At 43.5% G+C, this 14,035-nt stretch overlaps 2 protein-coding genes across 2 annotated transcripts; both read left to right on the top strand.

The window, feature by feature from the left end:
• The first annotated feature begins 5,367 nt into the window (after nucleotides 1–5,367).
• Nucleotides 5,368–8,549, top strand: LOC118795453 (gamma-interferon-inducible lysosomal thiol reductase-like). The gene is made up of 7 exons (XM_036553923.1): nucleotides 5,368–5,631; nucleotides 6,169–6,354; nucleotides 6,477–6,551; nucleotides 6,747–6,836; nucleotides 7,148–7,300; nucleotides 7,513–7,581; nucleotides 8,104–8,549. The coding sequence occupies exons 1-7, from the start codon at nucleotides 5,506–5,508 to the stop codon at nucleotides 8,161–8,163; spliced, it is 759 nt and encodes a 252-aa protein (XP_036409816.1). The 5' UTR covers nucleotides 5,368–5,505; the 3' UTR covers nucleotides 8,164–8,549.
• A 2,315-nt stretch (nucleotides 8,550–10,864) lies between these two features.
• mpv17l2 (MPV17 mitochondrial inner membrane protein like 2) lies at nucleotides 10,865–13,781 on the top strand. Its single transcript, XM_036553924.1, has 5 exons — nucleotides 10,865–11,525; nucleotides 11,724–11,885; nucleotides 12,316–12,392; nucleotides 12,888–13,016; nucleotides 13,599–13,781. The coding sequence occupies exons 1-5, from the start codon at nucleotides 11,336–11,338 to the stop codon at nucleotides 13,677–13,679; spliced, it is 639 nt and encodes a 212-aa protein (XP_036409817.1). The 5' UTR covers nucleotides 10,865–11,335; the 3' UTR covers nucleotides 13,680–13,781.
• Nucleotides 13,782–14,035: the final 254 nt, after the last annotated feature.

The following is a 14,035-nucleotide window of genomic DNA, read 5'->3' as shown; positions in this document are numbered from 1 at the left end:
TTTTAGTTTTCTTTGCATAGCAGAATTAACCGATTTGTCTATATTGTCATCTTCTTGCAAATCTGCTTCTTGAACTACAGCAAGAGCAGTGCTGTAGAGGTAAATGCTAAAGAGCAGCCAATCAAAACTTGAAGCCAGGGTCATGTGACACTCCTGACTCTGGAGTGTGAGTAGAGGAATTCGGGTTGTTCAGTCTGGTCTCTCTGCTGTGGCAGTTCTCTCTGTGACCTGTCCGTGTTCTCACTAAACAAGCGTTAAAAAAGCAAGTGTTGACACAAGACTGACAATAGGCATGAATATTTTGTGTTCTAAAGAAACCTGTCATGTCTGTGGACTGAAATCAGGTTGTGAGGGCTGGTTCTGATGGATTTAGGATATGCCTTTCTTGCGGTGTCGATTTGGGACGGAAAGTTGTGGTGGCAGTGACCGTGGCCGTGGGGGTTTGCACTTTGGGCTGCGACAGCCAATCACAGAGCTGCCAGACGTGCCTTTGGCCAATGACTGTTCAGCTCTTCCATGACCATCGCCAGTGGAGCTCTCAGGAGTTTATCCGTTTGTGGAGAGGGGCTGCCATGCTTGCCCAAAACAGGCACCGAGTGTCTGTCATTAATCAGTAGAGGGAGTGGTCGTAGTCTCTTCTCTGAGCTTTTTTTAAGTGTTTGTGTGCAGGTGCGTGAGAGGTTGGGGGCGGGTAATTTTGTAAGATAAAAGGGTATTTGGGATTTTGCATTGGAAGGCTTATGTTACATGAAACCCCAGAAGAAGGAATTATTGTGACCAGTGAAATATTTTGGACCCTAAAATTGCCACATCCTTAGTTTAGCCTCCTCCTGAATGCTGACACATGGATAATATCCTTTGGAGAGCACAGTTGGAGGAGGGGAACGAACTTTGTCCTACACTTAAATCAGCGTCTTTAAAATTCCCCAAATCATACATGATAATAGCAAGTAATGGTTCATTTTAAAATAAAATCTGTACAAGACTCTAAATTATTCAGAATGTTACATCATTCATGAAACTGATAATCAATGCTGAACAGATTAGTGTAGAATGATGAGTTTTGGGGTTCCAGTTCTGTGTTCTGGAAGTCTTCTAGATTCAGGCCTGTTGTTGGAGGCAAAAATATAAACCCACCGCTGGATTGAAAAAATTATTTTTTCAATCCAATAGATTTTTTTTTTACTAATTGTAGTTTTTTAATAAGTGGAACTAAAGATTAAAGTGTTTAAGGGGTAAAATGCTTACCTTCCGCATGGTAGGAGTTGACAGGATGGTGTAGATTTTGCACATATAATAGTCTGACTTGAGTGTAAAGTCTGATGTCCTTGTGTAGGGTGGGGTCCAGTGTGGGGGGCGGGGATGTTTTTGGTGCTAGAAATGATGTGTGTTATACTGAAATCATGACACTATATTAGTGGAGTTCTCCTGTTGTTTTCTTGTGTGTAATATTCCTGGATCCATGTTTGGTCGAGTTTTGGAAAAGTGATTCCAAATGTATTTCCTCTCTGATTATAGCTCCTACATTATCTCCCTGTCCTGTGGAGTCCTCCTGTGGACTCCTATTCGCTGTAGGAGAAAGTCTACTTTAACCCCTCACTAACCACTCCAGTTAATTTGTGCTTGAATCTGAGCCTTCAGAGTGGAGAGACATGATTATGTGTAGATTATTGAAAATAGAGGCTGTGAAAAATTGATCCGTTTTTTGCTGTATTTTTCAAACGCACATTTTAAGGTTTATTTTTTTTTCCCTATCCAAGAGCCCAGTCCTTGAAATGAGACCTCTTTGTGCACTGTGAGCTCAAAATCAAATGCACAGAAATGTAAAAGAGACAGACAGCGTACCTGGACTGTCGCTATGGTCCCCCAGCACTGTGACAGAGGGTGATGCTGGGAGGGCTGGTTACCATGGTAAAAATCTGCTGAATGCACTGCCACAAAGACACACCCCAGGAGAGCTGCTGATGTGGAGGGATTTTCTACAGACAGGCTTAGTTTTGTATCAGTCTGGATGATTTGTTTAGGTAAAGTAAAGGTTTCAGAGGAAGTAGCAAGCGAGAAACACTCCCACAATAGGCAACAGAGCTCTGAGTGAACGGAACAAATCCGAAAAGTAAAGACGATGCTTTTAGTGCCTGATGGAGTCTGTTTGAATTTGGCTTTTTAAAAAGCTCATTGTATATTTTTTTTTTTTTTGCTTGACTTGTTTGCTCATTTTTTTTTTTCCATCATAACCCAATGGAATCTATTAAATAAGCTAGCTTGATCTTTTTACGTACAGTAAGAATAAGTATGTTTATAATCTCTAATTAACCAAATAGAGAAATATATGTTTAAAAATCGATCTGTCATTCCCTTTCATTAGGTCATCTAGAGAGGGGGATGGAACCCCTAGCAGTAAAACTTTGTTTGGTTCATTTTTCTTTTCTTTTTTTTTTTTTTCGTTTACTTTCTGAGCTTTCTGAGCGTGTGGGTTTTAGCTGACATACCTGTGAAACAGCGCTCCCTTGTGGTTGCAGAAAGGCAGTGGATAGTGTCGCTGCTTTCCAAACAAAAATAACTTTTCCGCTGCCAGACAGCAAGGCCGGTATCAGCTCACTCAGATCCTTCCCTTCAACACAACCTGTGCTGTCTGACAGCTGTGCCCATCCAGAGAACAGCGGGCAAGAGTGGAAGAAAAAGGTTTTGTTTAATGCCCTATTTGATATCGAAATGTGTGATATTGTGACTGTATGTGAAAACAAGTATTTTGTAATGAAGTGTTTTCACACTTCCTCTGTAAGCAATCCCATCCTGCACCAGTGCAGTGGTGCTCAGCTTCTTTCTGCCACCCAGAGGAGACCTGACCTTTGACTCAAAGGGATGTGTAAAATGGGATTGATTTGTACAAAAAAAAAAAGTCAAACATCAAGGTGTATTTTCTGTAACCTCGGAAAAAGTGCTGAAATTTACTCTCCGATATTCTGAGTCGAGCAGAGATGATTCAGCCTCATCGCAAAGTTATTCATGATAAAAATGAAAGTGTGTTTGATTTGAGTGGCAGTATTTTCATTCCTGAAATTCTTCAGGAGGTCATGTGTCTCAAACCACCTTTTGGATCCAATTTTGTGGTTACCTTTCGCTGTCAGATCTAATCCCTGTAAGCATATTGTTTATTGTATAGAAAAACTTCCAACGAAGATGGAATTGTCATCTTCAATAATCTGCCATGCGATTGCTGTTGACCGTTGGAGGATACTGCAGTGAAAATGTGACAGTATACCATCACAGATCTCCCCATTGTTTCTGAGGCTGCGGTGAATCCTGCATTGGTGTATCTGTAGTGCTGCCTGCGGTGGAGTTGTGGACTCCAAAGCGGAGGATTTTTCCCCTGTGGAAGCAGGCAGTGGGTGCATGGGAAGGCCTGTTCTGCACAGACGTGCAGTTTGAGTCTGGGAGGGAGCGCTGTGGGCAGTCCAGTCTGACCGGATGGGGTCTGATGAGTGCACAATCTTTATGTACTTAAGATCATTCTTCTTTTTTATTTTTCATTTTTTATATTTTTTTCCAGTCTGTCATCAGATGCAGCATTTTTTCACTGTACAGCTCGCTTCAGTGTTTGTCTCGGACTGGTACTCAAAGTTTTGTAAGGTACTTTCAAGAAATAAAGCAATGGTGAAAAAATATGCTGTGTTTTGTATTTAAAATGTCTAGTTTTTAATGCTTCAGTGAGTTATCAACAGGCCACACGCATGGTCAGTAATATCAAAACGCAGTTTTACCATGTTAACCTAACAGTTTTAACTTGAGCTTTTTTTCTCGCATGTGGATTAAGACCCTGCCGTTTACTACCTTACGTTTGTAATATTATGACAGGATAGCGCCATTTTGTGGTTAAAGTAGTATAATGCCAATATTGTGCATGCTAAAAAATTTTGCCAACAATCTCTTTAAGACAACTTCCAGTATTTTCAGCAATAAATGCCAATGTACGGCCTCGGTGTCTCATAGCAACAGCCAGTTTTATAGGGTGAAATGGGCAGAAAGGTCGCCATTCCGTCTGGTCTGACGAGATTTCACAGCAACATACTCATTAACCTGCGTAACTGGGTACTTTACCACGCGTTTAGAAATCAGAGCTAATTGAAAATGCCTACAGGAAAGAAAGAATTGTTAGTTAAACAGTAAAGCAGATACATATAAAACTATTTCAATCGTTATTCGTATCATGTCAGATAATGTTTAATCTTTTCCCAGACCCACGTCAGGTTGTAATGTGGAGAGTAATCCGCAATGCTGATAAACAGGAATCGCGCATTAGAAGGCGGAAGTACGGCAGACTTGCTTTCCGGTGACCTTCTGAGAACCTTCCGAGAACCATGCCATCAAACCTTTTACCTGCCCATAAGAGGCCGTCGCAGCACAGTGAGCGGCCTTCGCAGCAGAGGACGATTTTAACAGGTGGCAAAAAGGCCTGCAAATTAGCCACCATGTCTGCTCTGCAGGGCTCGTCGGTTTTCCTCGGTCATTTGACACTTTTCTCACTCCCAAGGAACACACCTGTTCACACGGAGATTCACCTCTGCCGAAAGCAGCAGAGCAACCCAAAGGGAGTTCAGATCAGGACATAAACCTGGAGCATTCCCGATGCGGGACCACGTGTGGCATCATAACACAGAAACATCCTTCTGCATCAACAAGTATAGGTCCCTGTGGAAATCCTCTTGCTTCGAAGATGTTTTCTGAGTTTATGAGCTCGTGGATCACCGAAGAGGGATGGGTCGGATTGTGTTTGCTCCACATTTTGGCATGAACCGACTGAATGACAAATCGAGAAGTGGGAAGAAAAATCCAACCGTAGTTACCCCGACACAGACGTTTTAAAACTTTGCAACATTAACAGAAGTTGTTGGAACATCAGCTGACATCCCTTGTAAACGATTCAAAATCTTCTGTTAGACCAGTATTGCATCTAATTGATAAAATCAAGGACGTCTATAAAACTGTTATGAGGGCTGATATAATTAGTTATAACAATATGACTGCTTCTCATAGCCATGTGATATGGACTTTAGGTTGCAGAACATTCCTCCCCCAGACTCGAGTTCTTCCTCCCACAGGTCAGCTGTCTGCCCTCGCAGTCCCACCGTGCAACAGTAAAATGCGCGCATATTGTAGCTATTTATGACGACTTTGCAGGATGACGACGTCCCCCATCCTGCAAAACATGACACCGCGTGACTTTTATGATGCAGACACAGCTTATCTCGTGAGGATGTGCAGACTCAGTGAAAAGCAGAAGTTGTGATATTGCAGGTTTTAATGTATTTGAAGTGATGGTTGTATCGCTGGGGCTGAAATGGGTGTCGGGTTTCCATGGTCACGTGGTGACTCCCGCAAGTCAAATAATAGCGAATGGACCGGAAAAGTGCACTGTGTGAAGGAGTTACTTTTGAACTGTTTACACCGCAAAACCAGTGCCTTCGCTGACTGAGGAGAAATCGTTGTATTGTCGTGTACGTTAACATGAAGTTGGCAGTTTTTACATGCCTTGCGCTCTGCCTGAATGTAGAGAATTGCTTCTCAAAGGCGTTTTGCGGATACCCGCCGTCGCGGTGGTGTGAGACTCCCGAGATTGCCGAAGAATGCGGGGTAAGTTCTTAGAGCTCGCCGGCATGTTGCCGCGACAAAAGCTGGCAGGTAATCTCATTGCCATGGAATACCTTCCTGTTTGGATTCTGCGGAAACAATGGCACCCTGTGTACCTGAGTATAAAACGTGTCCTTTAAGTCCTCCATTTAAAACGAGAAGACTAGCAATACGGTCTATATAGACACCATTTTGCGTTGGCGTTATTATTACAAGTTTGGACAGTGTTTTAAAGCGGTGCGTTTGGAGAATAAATGTGGTACGTTTGGAGAATAATTACTTATAATAAGTAACATGGGTCTAATTTTCACTTTATTTGCTCTTGAGGGTTGTGCTGAATCAATTCAAAAATTCATCTTTCACTTGTCAAATTCAAAACCATCCAAGCCATTCGCGTCTGTAATGACAGAACAGACCACATTAGCAAGCAAGGGGGTTTCCGTCCAGTTTTTTTTTTTTTTTTTTACACGTAGTCAGCGTTTGCCGGTTGAGTCGTTCAGCGTGAGTGACGGTAATGGGATGTCTTGTTCTGGTTGCCAGGTTGGTCTGCACTGCGCGGAGCGTAACGCCACCCGGCCCAGCGGCGCCGGGTCGGTGCAGGTGGCGCTGTACTATGAGAGCCTGTGTCCCGGCTGCAGGGGTTTCCTGACGCAGCAGCTCTTCCCCACCTGGAACATGCTGCAGGACATCATGGCCGTGGAGCTCGTGCCCTACGGCAACGCGCAGGTAAGCCGCGTCCGCGCCTCCGCCGCAGCCCGTGCTTTTTAAAAGGTATTTTCCCCAGAGGACGCTTTACCTGCTGTAAGTGAAGGACTGCCGGGTCTAGTCTGTCTTGTCTCTTTCTGCAGGAGACATTTGATGGGCAGAAGTACAAGTTCACTTGCCAGCATGGGGAGGATGAATGTTTGGGGAACATGATCGAGGTAAGAGGTGTGTGTGTGTGTGTGTGTGTGTGTGTGTATGCGCGCATTTCTCCTCTGAGTGTCATTTAGAAACGCCAGATCTCCTTTTACATGCTGAAATCTGCTGAGTGCAAATGTCTCAGTGCAAATGATGGCTTTCATTTTATCTTTTGGTTGTACTGAAGCCGTTTTCACTTTCATCCTCCTCTTCCTCAGACGTGTGTGCTGAACTGTGCGGGCAGTGCAGCTTTTCAGATTATCTACTGCATGGAGTCGGCGTTTGACGTGCTGAGTGCCGGCGAGCCTGTAAGTACCATACACTAATGCAGCTGTGGACTCAAGGAGAGGATCGCAATGAGCTGTAGTCAAAGCAACAGCAGAAACGGACTCGCAGCTGTGAAAATGTTTAACAGGACAGCTGAGGCAAAGTGAGATATGAATGAATTGCAGCGTGAACCCCATAAAAATTTGAATGGCTGAACGGCTACAGTGACACACTGATCTTATTTTGTACATGCAAATTGTGCAGCTGCTAACGGTCACACAAAGCATGCATGCGGCCTCCCTGATCCGCCCTCTCGGGTCTAACCTCTGACCTTTGACCTCTGCCCCTGCAGTGTGTGAAGCTGTATGCTCCCTCCATAAAGTGGGACAGCATCATGAAGTGTGTGAAGGGGGACCTGGGGAACAAGCTGATGCATGCGAACGCCCAGAAAACGGGGGCGCTGAAGCCTCCCCACAAATACGTGCCCTGGGTGACCATCAACGGGGTAAGAGACCGCTAAACGCTGGGAGGCCCGCCGTGTACCATCCCCGTTTCCTAAACCAGCATTTCTCAAACTGACATGCCTGAAGAGCCGAGTTTAAAGTGTGTCTACTGCACCATGCACTCCTTTGTCACATGGTTTTGAAAGTTTCACAATGTCAGCTTCAATTATTTTCATTGCAAACGATGGAATAGCATACATGTGTGTCTTTGCAGGAGCACACAGATGACATTCAACAGAAAGCAATGTCATCTCTTTTCAACCTGGTCTGCAGCTTGTATAAGGTGAGTTTCAGGGGTGAGGGTGACCTCTGAACCTGTTAATATCACTGGAGCCTATTTTCTGCCCCTCAGAAACAAAAGTTCTCCAAAGTGATGAAAGGTTTTGTAAAAGATGGTGAGGCATAGAGAGAGTGTACCAGTTGTGCCTTAGGTCTGACAACAGGTCTGGTGACATCCATGCCCTAAACTGAGATAATGTATTCACAAAGGCCAAGCAATCAAAAGCATCCGGGGATCCACCTGTTCAGTCAATCTTTAAATCTTCAGTCTTTAAATATGGGAGTAGTGGGTAACAAGCAAAGCTCCATCCTATGATCGGGGGGGCTATGGATACTTTCCTCAGAGGGGGGGCTGTCTTCACATGTATGCAAAGCTGGCAGACTGTGACAGACCTGACACATGGCTGGCTAGCTGGGCTAAGAAAAATGCAGAAGGGAGTTCAGTTTTATTTCATTCTGACAAGTTTCTGCTTTAGTCCTTCTGTACACTAGAGGGCGCTATCTACTCTCGTTAACCCATTTCCAGGGACCCAAGCCAGATGCCTGCACTGGAGCTGCACAGAAACTGGACCGAAGTTACTGCTGAAAGGAGACATGGGCGTCGGCACCTTACACCTCTGTCAGTTATGATTACTGACGAGCACTGGGACTGTAGCACGGGCCGAGGTGAACTCCTCATGCGACATTTTGCACTTATCCATCACTATTGACTGTTGTTTTCATATCGCTGTTAAAATCAACATGCCCGTATCAGTGTACACATGTAGACAACATAACTGATGAATTTATTCAGATACAGACAGCATTTTGTAAATGCCCAATATCTCATTTCTGATGTGATCCACTGTAATGATCAGCTTTTTTATTTTTGTCCCTTATTGAAAATGCTAATATCCAAACATTTTTTTTTTAAAGAAATTGTTTAATAGTTTTGGACCTCAGATGCTCCTGCCAAATAAATGATTTTACATCCCTGGGATATTTATCTACCAATTTCTTATTAATTCATTAACAAACCTAAACTGACAACTACATTTATACACACTTTAACATACCTGCAAGCAATAAATCAGTACTTATTTATGAAATAAAACCACTAAATTTGTGAATTCTTTTTAAGAGGAGGTTGTCATCCGATGAGAATCTGGAAATCTGGTAGAAACTGTTTTAAGTTTCGTCTGGTCACAGCTTCATCTTAGCTTGCTGTCATTGTGAGGTTCTTTTGGTTGTTGCTAAGAACGAAATTTCTTGAATGGAGATCAGATGGATCAAGGTTTTCTTACTGGCTGTGTACAGCTTATGTATATAACATATACAAATTCTAAGACAACATGGAAACATTTCAGCTCATCATGTAGCAAGAATTCTGGGTTCAGTTGCTGATCAGCGGGAATATTGTGTTCTGATTATGACATAATCACTGTAATGAATAGTATTCATGCAGCACCTTTTGGTAGGACTGATTTACAAAGAACTTTACAGTGAGGATGGAATTCTTAACCACTTGCAATGTGCAGCCCCAAAGTGATTGAGGCACACCAATCAAAATGCTCATCACCTATCAGCTGAGGTGCCTTGGGAGGGATTTATTATTTAGCCAATGAAACTGGGGATGAACCGATGACCCAGTTTAGACAGCCATGTTGGGAATTTTGGAGAACCCCCAGCTCTTTGTCATATGCCATGTGATACTTAATGATTACAGAGTCAGGACCTGGTGCATTCAGTGGGAATGTTTGCCCTAGGTACGGTCTCACCCCTGCACTATTAAATAATAAAGATGCATTTGTGTTGCCCTAGTCAGTACATTGCTGTTAATACGATGCCAGAGGTCAATGGTGCTGCTTTGTTGGTCTGAGGGACTCCATTTCTGGAAATCCCAGTGCTCAGAGGGCCTTGTGCTGCTATTGCAGGCCATCTCGCTGACAGGGACTCGGGTAGAACACACTTACAGTGATGACATAACAGGCTTCTAACATGCGAGGCTGATAGGATCTGACAGTGGTCTGACAGGAGAAGTGCTCTTCTAACCGAAGGGCTAATTGCCTGTCATATCCTGCAACAATCTGAAGGGAAATAAGGCAGGAAAGAGAGCAGAGATGGCGAAGGAGTAGTGATAAAAACGTGATAATGCCAAAGGAAACGGTTTCTACAGACACAGCAGTGATTTCTACCTGCCAAACCACGCTTTCAGTGCATATTCATTTCAGTCAGGCCATTAAATGGATACTTGGTATGAAAAGGTAAGAGTTGAAACAGTCTGAAAGAATGTACAGACATGAGTGGTCATTACGGTGAAATATTAGGCATTAGATATAAATTAGATGAGTTCTTTGGAGGAGGGTCAGGGTCTCCAGTTTTTTCCAGTTGATTTGTTTTGTCAATAAACTTCGATCATTTCCCATAAGTGCTGACGGGGTGTGTCTGATCATGGGTGATAGAGGTAGACTTTGTCTGCTTTTTCTTACCACCTTGTGAGGAAAAACAACCTTTGCTCACTGTGCATCTTCTGCGTGCAAGCGTGCGAAACAGCAAGCAAGGTAACACGAGATCAAACGCCTGCTTTCGTCAGCAGCTGCGTTGAGTAAGTTCGATCGACGCACTCTAATCATCTCTTGATAATCACATGAAACTTACGTAATTTCATTTTAAAAAGCCATGCTTGTAACTGGGCATAGGCAATACTGAAATACTGCACGGAGTAAAACTAAACAGGTTCAACACTCATGTGTGATTCCTTTGTAATAGTAGGTTTTACTACTACAAAAAGAGGTTCCCGCAAACTGTCAATGTCTAGCAGTGTTGTTGTAAACTACAAGTCCCAGAAGTCGTTGGTAGGCTTACGTTCCAAAAACGGATTCATGTCCTGTGTTACAGAAGAACCTGCTTGGAGAGGCACGCCGTGGGTGAATAAACTTGCAATTAGGACAAGTTTTGTAGCAGTATATAGAAGTTTTATAACACTGATGATCAAAACAATTTTATGTTGTAAGAGGTCTGCGTAGCTATGCAATTATCTGATTAAACGCACAGTGCGTGCAGTCCTCGTTGGCTACATGGCTAGCCGAAGGAAATTTCGTGAATCCATAACCCGTGCTGTTGGGTCTCTTCAGCCTGCCACGATTCTCAGTCTGGGAAGTAAATATCGCTGTTTGCCTAAATGCGGTTTTGCTGCGACGACACTTTCATTTTGATGCTCAGTGCAAATTGAATTTCCGCCCACTAGATTGTCGCCTTTGACCTGGATCACGTGACATGAAGCGCATGTGACACGGAGTTTCGGACGTCATCAGTGAAGTGAATTCGAACCGAGGGAAGCTTTGATCACGGTTCAACAGCGCATGTTTCGGCGGGTCTGTAGCCAGCGTTGCGCTGAATAAGTTAGCTATTGTTTAACGGTTCAGATGGTTAGATTGCTCCTTCTGAGATGCTACAGAGGTCACAGGTTGTGTGAATTACACAGTAGCCAGCTAACTACGTCCGGGATTTATACCGGCGTCATGTCATTAAGTAACGTTAGCTAAGTTAGATGTCTAAATAAGCGGTGTCTTTTACTATCTAACTAATGGATTTGTGTCTCTGACACGTTGGTCCGTCGAATTTCCTTTTGGTGACATTTTTAATGTTCTTTCGTGCCATAAGCGCAACCTTGCCGCTTGATTTTGCTAGCTAGGTAGCTAACCTGGTAGCTACAGTAGTCTGCATTGCAAATTTGCTACGGATGTTCCTTCTGATTGCGTAGGTGAAAAAGTTGTAAAATGATCCCCCGGTCGAGTAAAGAGTTTCTTGTCCGGATATCTGGCTACTGGAGGCCATTGTTCAAGGGCAGGTTTCTCATTGTAACGAACACGGTGAGCTGCGGAGGTATGCTGGCAGCCGGCGACCTGATCCAGCAGACCCGAGAGAAACGACGACTTCCCGAAAAAAAGCATGACTGGTTCCGAACAGGTTAGTTGCGAGCGAGCGTGCCATCGTGGGTGATGCGCAAACCTGACATGCGATGCGCCTGGGGGTGATTTTTGATGTAAGATGTTTGTGGAAAGAAGTAGTTATTTATGTAATAATCGTGTTTCAGCTGTTCGTTTTGAGAATTTTTGGGTTTGCAAAGCGTGGTATTTTGTCTTGTGAATATTGTGGCCCCTGCAGGTCGCATGTTCGCTGTCGGATGCTCCATGGGGCCCGTCTTGCATTACTGGTACCTGTGGCTGGACAGTATTTACGTCGGCAAGGCTTTAACCAGCGTCACCAAGAAGGTTCTGCTCGACCAGCTGATTGCATCCCCCACCATGGGAGCCTGGTACTTCCTGGGTACGCGCTAAGTGCTAAATATGAGTGCTGTCATTGGACACTGGCCGACAGTGAAATGCTGCCTGTCTGCTAGAATCAACAAGTCAGTCTTACAACCATATTGCAGTTAAAGAAACTGTTGTTCGAGTCTGGGACACATGTACATGTAACCATCGCACAGCTAAGTTCTAATGACCAACGCTGTTACCAGTTGAGCTAAAAGCAATTTTGCTCCGTCGGCAACTAATTAAGTCTCAGTGAGTGACGTCAGCGCTGAAACTGCTTCTGCTACCTGCTTTACGCAGGACTCGCACAAGCCACTAATTTCTGCTCTGCCACAACAAAAAACAGGCACACAGGAGGTTCAGTAGTAGATATAGTTGTCTTATGATGTGCATAGATTATAGGAGCACACTTTTTGGAAATGGGTGAGAGACCTGCGTTTTTCCAGGTATGGGTGTGATGGAGGGCCACACTGTGTCTGATGGATGGGAGGAATTCAAAGGAAAGTTCTGGGAGTTTTACAAGGTAACCCTGCCTTTGCCTTCATAAAAAAACACTTACTGTCCAACTTTAGCTGTTAGGTTAATGTCTAACATATCAAAACCTTCTGTTGTTCCCCAACTGAAGGGGGCACTCACAGCGGTCTGGGTTCGAGGGTCACCAGGGGGATACTGAGTGTAAGTGAGGCAGGGGTTGAAGCTTCTCAGCTAGGGGAAGACCGCAGGGTGGCATAGGATTATTATTATTGTTTTTGTTTTATGCATTTACCAGGAAGACTCTTGAGATTAGGCACCTCTCTTCTGAGAGTGGCCTGGCAAGAAGGTCACTAGGGAAAGTGCGTTACATTTTGATGAGTACACAATCCAGTTACAATACAGATTAGAACCTACAGACCTCTGGTTGTGCATCATATTGAGCTGTGCATGTGTGAGTGGTGTCAGGCTTTCCTGGGTTGGTTGCTCTGGAAGATTCATGTACTTGGTTTGTTTCTGTGCTGCCCATTTCTGTCTTTGCCCGTAGGCTGATTGGTGCGTCTGGCCTGGGGCTCAGATGATCAACTTCTACTTCCTGCCCTCCAAGTTCCGGGTCCTGTATGTGAACATCATCACCTTGGGGTGGGACACCTACCTGTCCTACCTCAAACACCGTGTGAGTGCTTTGTTTTCGACCAAAAAAAACATATACTCTTATATGGAAAGTGTGACACTGTCTCTACTGAATGAATGCAAATGTATGGAGAGAGATTTCAGGTAACAGCAGGTAGCAGCTGGATGTTAGAGAGGTGCATATTTCACAGAACCTTATTGGTCAGGAGGAAATCACATGGCCAGTAACCTCCTTAGAATGAGGGATATCTACTTAGTGCAGGTCAGGGTTTATCAAGGTCTGCAAAGTACCCTGTGGAATACATGAACAGACGTGTACTGTACTATTTCTCAACTGTATATATTATTATATATACTATATATAATTAATTTTATTTTTCCGTTCCACCAGAATGGAATTGGCTAATGTAGCGTGGTATGAATAAACAACGCAATACCTTTTGATATTACGGCACTTGTGACGTGTGATGACTTTCTTATGGTCAGAAATTCTTTGCTCCTTGTGCCTGTTGTTCTCAGCTCATTGAAATTTCTTCTTGATGATGTATTTGTCATAGTTGTGGTCAGAGATTAGCGCTCAATGCTCACATCAGCAGTCAGGTACATGTGATGTGTGCATCTGCAGGAGACCGTACAGAAGGAGTCTGTGGGACCAGTGATGGAAGGATCTGTGCCTGCAGCCAAGCAGGTGGAAGAAAAGCTCTAGTCTTGTTGGGCAAGGAGTTAATATCAGTGTTTTTAGTAATTAATTGTATTTATTTTAAATTTATTTTGACTTCATTAACACGCTGCCTCTGATTTTGAAGCTGAGCCCAGTTTCTGTTGCCTTTTCAGTTTTAACGGTTTGATTGTTTTTGTCTTTATTTTGAAATGTTTTTGTTTTTGATTAAACTGTCTCTCATCCATATGAGATTTGATTTGGTCATTTGAAAAATCATTAGTCTGTATCCCTTTTCAGATTTAATCATTTCAACATTGTAATTTTGACATCTATGCAAAAGAGAACTATATAAAAAAACTGATTGATACATGTAAAAAATTGTGTGTATATTATGTGCTTAG

Source organism: Megalops cyprinoides, chromosome 20 (genome assembly GCF_013368585.1).
Source record: "Megalops cyprinoides isolate fMegCyp1 chromosome 20, fMegCyp1.pri, whole genome shotgun sequence".
Classification (NCBI taxonomy): domain Eukaryota; kingdom Metazoa; phylum Chordata; class Actinopteri; order Elopiformes; family Megalopidae; genus Megalops; species Megalops cyprinoides.
The sequence above is the reverse complement of the archived record's forward strand: the minus strand, read 5'-3'. Positions and strand labels throughout refer to the sequence as shown.

What these genes read in the sequence shown, in the direction of transcription:
- mpv17l2 (XM_036553924.1), top strand. Translation starts at nt 11,336, where the DNA reads ATGATCCCCCGGTCGAGTAAAGAGTTTCTTGTCCGGATATCTGGCTAC. An exon ending in GGGAGCCTGGTACTTCCTGG is followed by an intron (nt 11,886 to 12,315) that starts GTACGCGCTAAG and finishes GCGTTTTTCCAG; the next exon opens with GTATGGGTGTGATGGAGGGC. An exon ending in TGTCCTACCTCAAACACCGT is followed by an intron (nt 13,017 to 13,598) that starts GTGAGTGCTTTG and finishes GTGCATCTGCAG; the next exon opens with GAGACCGTACAGAAGGAGTC.
- LOC118795453 (XM_036553923.1), top strand. Translation starts at nt 5,506, where the DNA reads ATGAAGTTGGCAGTTTTTACATGCCTTGCGCTCTGCCTGAATGTAGAG. An exon ending in AGATTGCCGAAGAATGCGGG is followed by an intron (nt 5,632 to 6,168) that starts GTAAGTTCTTAG and finishes TCTGGTTGCCAG; the next exon opens with GTTGGTCTGCACTGCGCGGA. An exon ending in GTTTGGGGAACATGATCGAG is followed by an intron (nt 6,552 to 6,746) that starts GTAAGAGGTGTG and finishes CCTCTTCCTCAG; the next exon opens with ACGTGTGTGCTGAACTGTGC.